This window comes from Ornithodoros turicata, chromosome 1 (genome assembly GCF_037126465.1).
Source record: "Ornithodoros turicata isolate Travis chromosome 1, ASM3712646v1, whole genome shotgun sequence".
NCBI lineage: Eukaryota > Metazoa > Arthropoda > Arachnida > Ixodida > Argasidae > Ornithodoros > Ornithodoros turicata.
The window spans coordinates 153,172,327-153,185,894 of NC_088201.1; the positions used below are offsets into that span (position 1 = coordinate 153,172,327).

The window sequence follows — 13,568 nt, forward strand, 5'->3', positions numbered from 1 at the left end:
TGAACAGAAGTTCAATATTGTCGTGCAATGTCTGATGTATCATCACTTATTGAAACTCAACAAACATATCAATTGCAGTGAACCACCGGACGATTTTCATCTAATACTCTCTTGTACGTCATTCAAGAATCTTCATACAAAGAAAGGAAACACCAATAAGAGACTGTGCAAGTCCATCGCAACAAAGTGCAAGTTGTTGAAGCAATACAAACACGGCGACAACATATCGCCTCCGTTAATCAACGCTGGATTCAAGCGCCCAATAATCAGAATAAATTACTTGATGTCTTCGGAATTCATCAATCAAGACAACAAACGGAAACTTCAGAGTTTGGAATAGAACTGTAATTTATCGAAATAAACAAGTGTATAACTGAAATAATAAATGTATTCTTTGTCACCAATGTAATGTATTCTACACATCGCAACGAAATCAGCTTATTAGTATGATTGGATTGAAGATTGCTAAGGAGACGTTTATTCCACACTGAGTACAATGATCTTCATATGGAATCAGCGCTGGCAATCAGAGAGATTGTACACGACCACACAGTATACAACGCCGACCCCGAAAGGAAATAATTGTAGAAGAATCGCTTATTGAAATTTAGAGGCATGTTACATCAATCGTTGTGTACAAAGAGGATCACCAATATTTTGCGAAAGCTTATTTTATGAAGTAAATTGCACAGTGTATATATTTTCTCAAACGATTGGACAGTTGACAATGCTATATTGAAAGGAATTTATTATCAAATGACGCGATGCAAGTGATGGACAAGCATGATGTGCAGGCGGAGTCTACAATTCTAATCATCATAACATGCGGCGCACAGTTCCAATAAGGTTTTGGGAGAATCGAATCACACAGCTGTCACCAGAAACGTTTAACCACTATACAATGACGATGAGCACTATGCATAAACACAATGGAAGATATGTAGTTATAATAAGTAAATATTCCTTTTGCAAACTTAACCAAAGCAGCACACATAAACGTAGTTCCAATTCACAGAATGTACCCGAGGGTTTTCATTAGCCATACTGAAAAACTATGAGTCGATTGATTATGTCACGGCATATGTGGCACTACAAATGGAAAGGGCATACCTTAATTTTAGAAGATTTTAGCTCATAATGAAACAAAACTCAAACGCCAATACCAAAGTAAATTCAAAGTCATTCAAATTTAAAGTCAAAACTGTGCACTCTTTCTTACAATTTTTTAAGATATAGATTAAAAAGCTGTCTATATAGTCACACATTGTATACAAGATATTTGTTTGTACATTAATTGCTAAAATTTATCAGATCACATTCCAGAGCAGTTGTGTCTATCACACATCAGTTAGTGTTTAATTAAAATTTGAACTGCTACCGCAATTTACGAATTGAGTTGTAGAAAGTGTAATTTCACAGCTTTAGCTGGCTGACTTTGATACGCGAAGGTATTTAATCGAGTGTATTGATATTTTCTATATACTCTATAACGCAATGTGAATTCTCCATGTCGCGTATAGTAAAAGTTACGAACATTTTTCGAATGAAATTTACTTAAAAGTCGAAGAAATGGTCATCCGCGTCGTCGAGGCCGTTTCGTTATCCGTTTCGAGGCCAAACACCAATATTTCAAGTCATCAATGAGGAAAACACACAATTTTATTAATGTATGTAGATCCCTCAGCATCAGGCACCAGATGAACCAAATGTATCACCTTGCACACCCACATGATGAGGTAGTAACAGTTGGAAGCAAGCTATCCTCTCTCAGTGATGTCCCACAACTTGTGCAACAAAGGCTCGAAGCATTAGGTCTCCACAACTGTGGTGTCAGCACTGTTCAGGCAGTAACAGTAACAAGCAGGGCATTTCGAGTGGGGTGCGTCCTCCCTGTAAAGGTGTACGACGATGACCTGCCAGAATTCGCACAAGTGACAGCTATTGCTCTATGTCAGCAGCATGTGTTTGTATGTGCAAAGTTGGTAAATACTCTTGCTTTTGACGGGCATTACCATGCCTATCTTGTTAGGTGAACAAAGGATGTGACATATGTGACCCAAGTGAATATGTGTACCCCTTTCTTTTATTATAAATTTATGTGCAGGGGAGCAGTATTTGACCTTAGTGTTGGCACATGAGAAAAGACATAGCTTTGCATAAGCCCAGTCAAAATTATCATCTTTGTGTACCAGATGATTAGGAACGTATGGAACTCCAATATACTGAAATAAAATGGTGTTGTCAACAAGATAGCCATTGCACCCCCCCCCCAATCGTTGAAAACGTTAACAAACGTTAAACGTTAAGAACATGTTTAACAATGATGTAACTAGCAAGGTTCTAATTTAAGGAATACAGGATTTAAAGATGCAAGTACATTTTCACAGAATAGATGTAGTGAAATTCTAGTACAAAGGAGCAGGAAACTTTTGGAAGGTTACAATGTTGTTTTCCATAAATAACATTCAACAGCAATGTTCAGTGTGCAATTACTTATTCATCGGCACAAGTTAACACACACGTGGAACACTATCTGCTGTAGGTGATCACTGATCAGATGGGACAGTGTGCCTGCACTACTTGTTAGACTTCTAAGTGCCACCAGTTTGTGGTAAGAAACCAACTGTGATGCCACCTTATGTGACTTGAGATGTGCAAGCTGCTCCTGTACTGGAATGTGTCACAGACACAATGCATAAGCAACGCATGCTAAAACATGACGTGTGTGTTGGTTGAAAGTTGAGGCCGTCCTTTTCTTGTCTAGCTGTCAGTGTGAATTTTTGCTGCCTCTACACAAGTGCTTACCAACTCACCCGTATGTTAACATGTACGTGTACGCGTGTGGCAGGGACCAGCTGCCGTGGCATAGTGGTTAGGATGATCGCTTTCCACGCCGAAACTGGAAGGTGACACGGGTTCGAATCCTGTCACCGGCTGTGCCGTCTGAGGTCTTCCCTGGGTTTTCCGAAGACTTCCCAGACGAACGTTGGCACTGTTCCCCCTGAAGTCGGCCCAGGACGCATACTAACCCCCCCCTGTCCCCCAACAGCCCGTTGACCCACAATTTGCATGAACCTTTAAACACGTCACACCTAACCCTTTAAATACCATGCCAATGATGTGGACGGTGCCCAGAAGAAGAACAGTCTCTGTTCGAAATATCGGCGGCTTCTGTCTTGAGGCAACTCCCTTCCTACATCTCTACCGGTTCGCTGGATTTCTACCCATCTACCTATAAGTAGGGCTTCTCATTTTCAGCTTTTATATTTGCAGGAATTCAGGGTATGTCTATCGGCATGTATTCCGGACCGGGAAAAAGGCCTTTTTTCAGAAGTAATATGTAGACCCAAAATAAATGCTTGAATTTGGATGCTCATACTGCAGGTAAATGATTTGAATGTTGGTCCTTCTTGAGCAGCGACAGAACATAAATAAACAAAGAACATTGCCACTTGCTCACACTGCAGAAAAGTTGCACCAAAACCGGAAAACACTAGTACTAGTACATCAGAGTCTTTAGCGAGCATACGCACATGCCATTATGCTGTCACCTGATATGGTGACGTACTTTTTTGCCTGTACCCTGTACCCTGTAAACCAAACCCTACAAAAGCCATCATTGCCATCACAAGCTCAAAAACGTAATAACGGCAGAGTAACAACGTTCTACATGTGTTCCGTGCCAGTAATCTTTCTCAGTGACATTGTTCATGCCCAATTTGTTGAAAATGCAAGGCACACACTTTCTCTGAAACTGAATATACACTGCGTCCCAGTAAACACATACAATCATTTGTACAAAGAAGCTATGTCAAGTGAACATACGTATTAAACAGTACTTAGCTTTGCTAGTTTATTGTTCCACCTCGTCATACGTGCTTGATCTGTTTTTGCCCTTGTCATCACTATTTCCGTGAAGTGAGCTCTATTTATGTCACGAAGTAAAGTGCACGCCAAATTGGTAAAAAGGCTGATCAGGGCCCGCTTGCACAAACATTGAGGCAATCCCTCAGTGGTGCCCTCGGTGGCTTTGCCAGTGCTCCAAGAAAGAGAAGCGTCGAATGCAGTACCATGCAAAAAGCACTACCGAGCACCGAGGAATAGCCTCAACGCTCGTGCAAGTGGGCCCAGGATTTAGGAGCTATCATGGAAAGAAATTGAAGATATTATTCAGAAAGGTGAAAATTAATGGGCCACACCAGGACATCTATGGAGGTGAACCAAACTGATAGGTTCGAAAATGATGTGTGATCAATGGAAGCCCTAGGGAACAACATTACCGTACAAAACATGGCTTGCCAGTACAAAGCTGGGCAGTCCCTGAGAACTATTTTCATGTCAGTGTGTCAACCTTTGTACCTGTCGTTGACAAATGTGTACAATTCTCTTGGTAGCATCTGCCAATGATCGAGTAAGACGAATTTGAATGGGCGCCTAAGATTCAGACAATTCATTCCTGCAAAATTTATGTGTGATTGTAAAATGTGGCAATACGTTCGCCCAGGTAACTAGGTCGGTTCTATATATTTTGCACGGGAAAAGATAATTTGGTGTCGTTAGATGAAACATCCAATCTGCTTTTATATTCTTTGGAAATGGTATGCTAAAGTAGATGGCATTGATCAGCCGCTGCCTTTATAGCATAATGTAAACATCTGCCACAGGTGGCTAGTTCACCACTGCGAACCAATATTTGAACAAGTTACCAATATTTTTTAATGGATCGGTTCCAATTCAGCTGCAAGCTGGCACAAATGGTTGTGGTTCTGTATCTTTATTTACTGTGTTCTGTAACTGGAGCACTCCCTAAGTAGGACATGCTTCGACTGTACTGCGGGCACAGTCGAATACTGAAGTACAGTCGAGTACAGAATAACTGAAGATGGGGAGGCTCCAGTGTCTATATTTTGCACTGCAATTATTCTCAGAGGTTTCTTACGACACGGGTGGCTAATAATTGAGGCATGAGCGTGCCAATAGAGGTATGAGCTGCAAGTAAACTCTGAAGGTCCATCCACACACAAGGTTCAGATGTGTAAATACCCGCAGCACACGCACCCCACACCCGCAGCAAAACTGTAGAGATTATCTGAACTCGCGACACACTAAGTGCACCCGCACACATGCAGGAATACTGCCCATTCAGCACAAGATGCAAGTGCAGCCGTCCCTGTTCCACGTGTCGCCTGTCTTTCTCCTCTTTACGCATCGATGCGGACCTCAACCGCTAGCTCTACACCGCTCCGCGTGTGAGGGGTGGGGGGGGGGGGTGATGTGGCGGCACGTGGGCGACGATGAAGACGTGCCTCTGCTGGAGAGCGCCACTGCACCTGTCAGCCAGTTCTAGCGGCACCGTCCTAGTGTGAGGCCACGACCATCTGCCCGCTGGAACATTCCATCATCGCCGGTCAGGACTGACGTAAAGGAAAACCATCGCGCTCTACGCTTCTCCACAGCCTTTCCTGATTTCCAATGTAATTTTGCTTCTGAAAATAAGCCCATAGTCAGTTATTGCTCAATGTATACCATAATTGAAATAAATCACACATAATGATGATATTAACGTATATGAATGTCTAGCTGTACATATTTGGGCTAAATAATAGGATGTAATCTTGCTATAATCTTGGATATTTTGGTTAATTTTCGATTACGTCATCGCTCACTTGAAGTCAAAGTTGTGTCTCTTCGTAGAGGTTTGACCTAAAAATGTATCCGCTGTAGACGTACTCATACTACACGCATACCAGCCTTACGTTAGCACAGCTACTGGAGGTCTAGAGGACGGATAATTGACAATTGGGCCCATGCATTAGATATATATTACACGATGTAGTAGACATCCCTTGTCTCTAAATTTAGTCCTCAAAAGACGGATAGTATCCCACCATGTGCTACCTGGGATGGGTATAGCTTTCGTGATGGCTGTGTGTGCGACAACTGATTCTCCGTCTGTGCATGTGTGCGTGCGCGCTTGTTTGGGAAGCTTGAACTCTCTCATGACGCATATACTTTAATATAAACGTTATAATATTGCGTGCAAGTGAAGTATGCCGTAAGGTCCGGGTCTCTCGTCATGGTACAGTGAGGAACAATGCGACAGACTTGATTGAAAACACTGCTGCACGTTAACCCGGTTCCCGAGTGATTGTGCGCTGGACTGACCTTGCATTTTTGTAAAACAAGTTCAATATATTGCAGTTGTAGCGCGATAGCTTCCTTGGTTTTGTCGCAGATTACGTTCACTTCATCTGCCTTCTCTTTTCCCCAAGTGGTGTAACTCCCGCTTGGACTATCGCGGCCTTTGGGGGATCTGATCCACGGTTCAGGAAACACTGATGTATACCATATATAGCTACATGTGACATTGTGTACTGTACTGCAGTCAGATTCACCGTTGGATTGTTTGTTTGCAGTGTCATTTCTTCAACGTTACTTCATTCACTTTTATCTGATTCTGTATCATTAAATACAACACTACAGCAACATTATTTAGTGAAGCTAGGGAATATGTAGTCAACATTGATACTCCTATCAAGAAAACGGTGGGTGTCAACAAAAGTTACCAGCTGTGCTTTGTAAATATCACAATTGCTCACAAACATATTACGCACAGGGTTGTAACAAAACAGCCTCAGCATTTGGTTGGTTGGTTGGTTGGCAAAATAACAAGGGGAGGTTGAATTCGCGCAAGCGAATTCTGCTACCCCCAAAAAAGAAAGACGGTAGACCCCGAAGCAGAAAAGAAAAAAGAAAGGCAACGGTACGATTGCACCACAGAAGGTACGAGCGCACCGAAAAAGCTCACCAGGGTGAGCGTCTCGACCGCGACCACGCAGGACCGAGCGCGCCGTTCACATCAAAGATCATAGTAATGCAGCAGCATTTGCTTATACCTACTTCCCACTCATTTTCTAAGAAAATATGTAATGGTGCTGTGGAGCAGATTTCACTTGATGCAGTTTGATTGGTGATGGCAGCTTAAATGCTTATTTACATAAATATTTACAGTTGTTTAAGTGAGAGACAAAGGATGGTGGCTGACTGTAGACCAAGATGCAGGGATAATAACTTACCTTGTTGTGGTCCTCACCCTAGGATCTGCCTCGAAGGAGGGACCCTTCATATTGGGAGTGTCCTCCCAGAGGCAAGGCATGTGCAGGTAGTCAGCCATTATGACATATGCACCGATGTCTACATAAATTATGTCCGAATTATGTCATTCAGATGTCTACCAAAAGTGCGTCAAAGAAAACCCATAGCTCATGCTCCATCGTCGAAAACACTATGCTCATTTGTACTGCATACGCGGAGCTTTCTCAATGACATCATAAAACAGTGAAAGGAATGAAACATATCTGCTGTTTCCCACGATATACTTCGAAATCTTCAGAGGAACTGCCCGAGAAAGCTTAGAAGATTTTTTTAGAAGAAGTTTAATGATAACGCTTAAGAGAAATCCTCATAAGCAGGCACTAGCACTCCTTGTAGGAACCCCTCACATGAATCGTGTCACAAATCCTGTATGAAATTTTCTGCGTAATTGTTCCATAATCCCACAGAATTTTCTTTTTACTCCTTCTGAGAGAGATATGAGAAATTATGTTTTTTAGTAGCGTGTATGCTGCATCATACGATTTGTTACGTATATGAAATCCACAGATCATCGTTGTAGCGCTGCGCCTAGGGTGCCTCAATACTTGCTCCCTCTACATAGGATGAAGACAATCGCGTCGTCTGCTACGAACTTATGCCATCTTGACTTTCATGCACGGACCGCGATGCGCTTGCAAAAGTGTAGCTACACGCTTAGTGACATTCTACATTTTAAAGTTGAGTGAATACATAGCAAAAGGGGTTTGAGAAAGTTGGTGAAATCGGTACACAACATTCACGCATGGTAAGCGTGGACGTCAACATTGCAGCTTTGCGACATTCGCTTCTACAAAAGATGACTCCAAGCTACACAGAGGGGGCTAGTATTCATGCGTCTGTCTGTCCTCTTCGCCGTTTGTACTGACACACTTTCTTCATCTCTGTCGCTTGGAGCTGATGCCGTTGAAACGGATGCATCTCTGGGATGGTCTTCAGTAAGGAAGCGCGTTTCGTTCGCAAACAGCCGTGGAATTCTATCCGGTTAAGTGCAAAAATTACGATACTATACTGCCGAAGAGGAGTATGTAAAGTGAGCACAAGGATGCAAATAGATTTTATTCCATAGAGCCGTTGACAACCAAACAACCAAAGCTACCTCTGGATATCTTCAGACATCCTATATCCTCTTGCAAGAGTCTCCCTTACAAATGCCAGGAGGTGCCTCTGATGGGACCTGAAATAGCAAAATATATCCATACATTGCCGCATATGTGTAAAAAAATACGTCGTCACCGTTACCGTCACGATTACTGTGCCCTAGCTGCTAGCGAAGTCCAGATCGGGTCGCATCTATGAATTCAGGGGTTCATCTTTCAGGGGCGTTCGAAAATTTCGAGAACAAAATTAGGAGGCAATAAACAATCCTTGCGGGGACGTGTGATTCTTCAAAATAAATTTCTCGAACAAAATTCAATCGGGCCTCCTTCCTTCGTCGTTTGACTGGGGCCATCCCAGCATGCTCTCAAATCAACAGATCGTGTGCACGATGACTAGATTATTCGAAGATAGGGGGACACAAAGTGTGTTTCAGTAACCATGTAATATATATATATATATATATGGAGAAGAATAAAAGTTCAGAGGGCCACGAAGTAAATAGCGTTATGAAGGAATGAAAGGCAAACAACGAAGGTAGGGGAAGTAAAAAAACTGGGCGATTTATTACAATTTAAACTAATAGAAAGATATCTAGGGGTATGGTCAACGTGAACATTCAAGACACCCTTCTAATCTCTTAGTCCTGAAGAAGGCGGAGCTTCCGCCGCAACGTTGACCATACCCCTAGATATCTTTCTATTACCTTAAATTGTAATAAATCACCCCGTTTTTTACTTCCCCTACCTTCGTTGTTTGCCTTTCATTCCTTCATAACTGTGTGTGTATATATATATATATATATATATATTCAATGTACTATACAGCGTATGCATATGGGGTAAAGGGTATTTAGCCCTGTTGTGGTTTTGCCGCACGTTGTGACAGATTGCACACATGTCAGGCGTTAATTTAACGAATTTTCCTAGTTGAACTCTTAGATCAGAAGTAGTCAAGCGAAGGTAGTGTTTTTGTTCATGAATGCGAAAGCCGATAGCCACAATACACAATCACAACAAATATCGGGATGATTTCATCACGTTTCTACAAACATGACGTTGCCCCTTCGCAGAAAGGAATAGGAATTCACGACCTGCCATTCAGCGTCAATTGCAGCTGGCTTTAAATGGCCTCTACAGGTAACCTCACGCAACCTGGGATAAACGATTTAGCCGAAATGTTCGTCGAGCTCACATTTACAGGCAACGCTATGATAAATTTCTCTGGGTGGGTTCAATAAGCTTGAGCTTGTACGCTTCCATTGCTTCCAATACTTGGTCATGGACTTGGATCTGGATTGGCGCGTTACATTAGGCACCTTGAGGCCAAAGTGCAGCGATGACTCCCTGCAATTCTTTACAACATCTTTATGGCTCTGGATGTTGGGAAATGAACAGGCTGACAGCGCCACAGAAGCAGTTCTCTGATCTGGGAGTCGTGCGGGTACGTTACTGCTGAGGGTAGACCGTCGTTGCATTCTTCGACGTCTCTAGTGACACCCTGCTTTCCCGCCAATGGACAAATTACATTTTCCCCCCACTGATATACATAATACAGCTGATTCATTTCTCGCTTGCCGGATGTCACGAAACACCTCGCTTCATTATTAAAAGTGGTAACAGCGGACGCACACAACACATAGCACTGATTTCAGTGCTGCGTGTTGTGTGCTTCCGTTGTTAAGTACCGCACTGTCAATGGTTTCAGCAGTTTTATTTATGGGTCATCGCAAACCCAAATCAAACCGTCATCATAACGTATTATCACCGTATCATCATAACGAACGACCTCTCTTCAAGACGCTGCATTAATTCATCGGATGCGACACAATGTGGTTTTCATAGCTCAGCGGTGTTAGTGCTTCAGATAAGTTGACTCATCCAGATGCCGACACTGCAGTGACCTGGAAGATGCACAGCACATCTCTCTTCATTGTCCACACCCCCAACCTTCGCGAACATTTTCCCAATATTTGTATATTATTGGCCATACTGGTCTTTATGCCCAATACACTGACAATACTACGTACATATTTTGCGTACACGACCAATATTAAGCCAGATTTGACTTTGTCTAGCCAATACGGGGCGAAGGTTATGTGCTGCTTTAGCACCGGTGCATTGTCCGCTCTGTGGTGACACCTCACTGATTATAATGAAAATGAAGTCATTATTGTTCTTTTGCGGGAGAAATGTGGTGTGGTAATTCCACTCAACGCTTTAGCTTAACCATTACCCATTACCTGCGTTATCGCGATTGTATTTTGCATTCATGCATTCGTGTTCTTCTTTTCTTTGTTTTGTAGCACATGATAGACCAAGAAGCTCGTTGCGTGCATATTGCCGTGGACTTTCCCAAACGTGCAATCACGTAGTCTTCCTTCCGAACGTAGCAGCGAAATGAAACGCCAATCAGTCCGAAAGAGGTGTTAAGCATGGCTATGAGGAGAGTACTGTCACCCCTTTTCTTTGGTTCGTTCAAGAAAGTAATCAGAGATGTTCATAACCCTTGGGGAAAGACGCCTTTTCCACAGCTCTGCTCGCTCTGCCATTGGCGCACCGGTGGTGCCACACATCTTCAAAACAAAGTGGTGACTCTCCTAATTGGTCAGGTGCAACCACATACTGTGATATTTGGTCAGAGTAACCCTAATATAATTTATAAGGTCTGTAAACCCCTGACTCCTTTAATTCGATATGCTGCCTCTTTTGAGGATGTGGTAACCTCTATTTCAAAGCTGAGGGTTGATGACAACGTGCCCGGACCGATTTCATTGCTGACCGACAGAGGGCAGCACGAGAGTGCGGTGCATCTGGGAGATCTTGCCCTCATCAATCTGCGTGCAGCGAGGTGTTACCCGACCTACTCTGGTACCAGAGTTATTAGCAACTTCTGGTCACGGGCAGAACCCCGTCCGCGATTTCGTCATGAACATGAAACACGAGCAGAGAACAAATGGCAAGCCAAAAATTAATTTTAGTCGCCTCAGTTCGAACCAACGCACAATGCTGGAGCGGGTGGTAGGTGGACCTGACCTGTTATTAACAGCTTAGTTCTGAAGTAGCCAGTCCCGAGTGACTCGAGACTAACATCTCAATTTTTTTCTTTTAAAAATCAATCAATCAGAACTGACCTGTGGTGGAAACGATCTAGGTAGGCTGTCATTTTTGTTTCGAGGAGTCTGTGAGTGGAACCAATTGTCTCATGATATAATAAGCATCCGTCATTTTTCCTTGTTTAAAAATGCAGTGAAGCATGTGATAATTCGTAATGCAGTTTAATTTGTCCGGTTATTAGTTCTTATCTCTTGAATTCAATTTATCTGTCCTGGTTTTGTTTGTTTGTTTGTCTATTGTCTTCTTGTATTGTATACCTTGTAGCCCTACCTAACTCCTAACTAGTGCTCCACTGACATTTAGATACTTTTTACGAAGGAACCTTTACCCGGAATTTTCCCTCTGGTTCCTTTGAATTCTGTGATAATTGGATACATTGTATGGATGAATGAAATAAAAACATAATTGTTTGATTGATTGATTTTGTGTCAAGCTTGAGAAATCTGCAACGAAGGCATTTGAGATGTTCGGCAGGTCTAAGGCGATGAATCCGTGTGGCGGACAACGTGTTTTGAGTGACACGCACGTTTTAGAAGTGGCCGGACTTGACTGGACGACGATGACAGTAGTAATCATTCAACCCAAGTTTTACACAGAAAATCCACGACATGTATTGCACTTTTCACTTTAAATTATTTGAAAATTACTTTAATTTTTTTTTAATTTAAATTTTTAAAATTTTTAAATTGGGCAAAATCTTACTCAGTGCAATACTTGTGGATTTTCTATGTAAAACTCAGGTTGTAGAAAAAAAACTAGATAGAAAGGAAGCAGAGAGTGGGAAACAATTTGAAAATCAACGACGCCATCTTGAAGAAATTATGCCGGTGCGGGCGACTGGGGGGCACGACGGTTGCAGAGGCAGGTGGTCACCTAGTTCCAAGGCATAACACCAGATGGCGCCAGCATCATAGCTCTATGCGAGAAAGACAGAGAACAACAAAGTACTAGCGGCACGTAAAAATGGCAGCACTGCTCAACAAGTGTAGGCATGCGAGAGAAAAGGCCTAACCACAGCGTCACAACACTACACGGCTAACACAAGGCGGGAACCACTAGCCACACGACGGTAAACGTGCGTCAACAGGCTTGGTATGGGACACCGCTAAACAAGTCTAAACATGCGCGTACAGCGAGAAATGGCTTAACACGAGCACGGTAAAACAATGCACAAACACCGGTAAATCACACACCTTTTTCCCCTGCGACTGCTCATCAGCCAGGCAGAAACTGAGCGGGCGCGGGGACTGCGGAGCAACCGAGTGTACGTCTGCTCTCCGCAACAGCCAGCCAGAAACTGAGCGAGCGCGGGGACTGCGGAGCAAGCGAGCGCACGTCTGCTCTCTGCGACAGCCAGCGAGCAACTGACTGGGACGCCGCTCCGTGGCCGCTACGCATGCGCGCGCGCTCTTAGCGCCCTCTACGGCAACCACCTGCGAGAGGCTAAGAGAGAAGAGCATTCCTGCGCCCCCTGCAGGCCATTCTCATTGGTCGTGACGTCATCCTATTGTCTCAGGGCTACCCTGTTATTTTTTCACTAATGCTCCTTTGGACAAGGTCCACCTGAAACAGTAGTGCCACCGTATGACGTCATCATGCACCTGCGTGGCTCAAGGACGCGTGCGCTCTAGACAGGGGACCTATTATTTATTGAATCACTATCCCAAGATTATTTGCTTTATTCTTCTATAGCAATTGCATAGGAAGCTATTGCAGAAGAGCACCATGTATGAAAGCTGATCGTAGGAATTCCAAAGTCTTACTAAATGAGACTTGCAAAAGAACAAAATATCCTAACACGTAACTCCATCAACGGCTAATAAGAGGACTAGGCAGTCAACAAATCAACACAGAGTATGGGTAACAAGGAGCGCAGAACGATGCGTCTACTCCATCCGACAGCCAGGCACGGAACTGAGTCGTAATGCTTTTTCTCCTCTATAAAGTCATGCATCTGCCCCTCTTACTGTTGATTTCTGAACTAATTTAATCGCCAAATTATTAAGAATAGCATTATTCCCATTCAGGGCAGCACTATTGACATCGTCAAGACAAGAATGTTCCTTGTCAAAAAAGAAAAATACAAAGCGTCAACAAAGGAAAGCATGCATATCGAGGCATGTCAGGACACGTCAGGGCAAATCGCACGACTGTTGGGCAACAGAGGAAAACAAACACTTGAACAGAGTGAAAAGACACTCA

General features: G+C 43.2%; 1 protein-coding gene across 1 annotated transcript in view; it reads right to left on the reverse strand.

The window, feature by feature from the left end:
- Positions 1 to 8,190: 8,190 nt before the first annotated feature.
- LOC135371193 (uncharacterized) overlaps positions 8,191 to 13,568 on the reverse strand; it is a 74,562-nt gene continuing 69,184 nt past the window's right edge. The window contains exon 6 of the mRNA XM_064605254.1: positions 8,191 to 8,329. Within this exon, the coding sequence (XP_064461324.1) occupies positions 8,273 to 8,329 (57 nt within the window). The 3' untranslated portion in view covers positions 8,191 to 8,272. The remainder of the gene's footprint in view (positions 8,330 to 13,568) is intronic.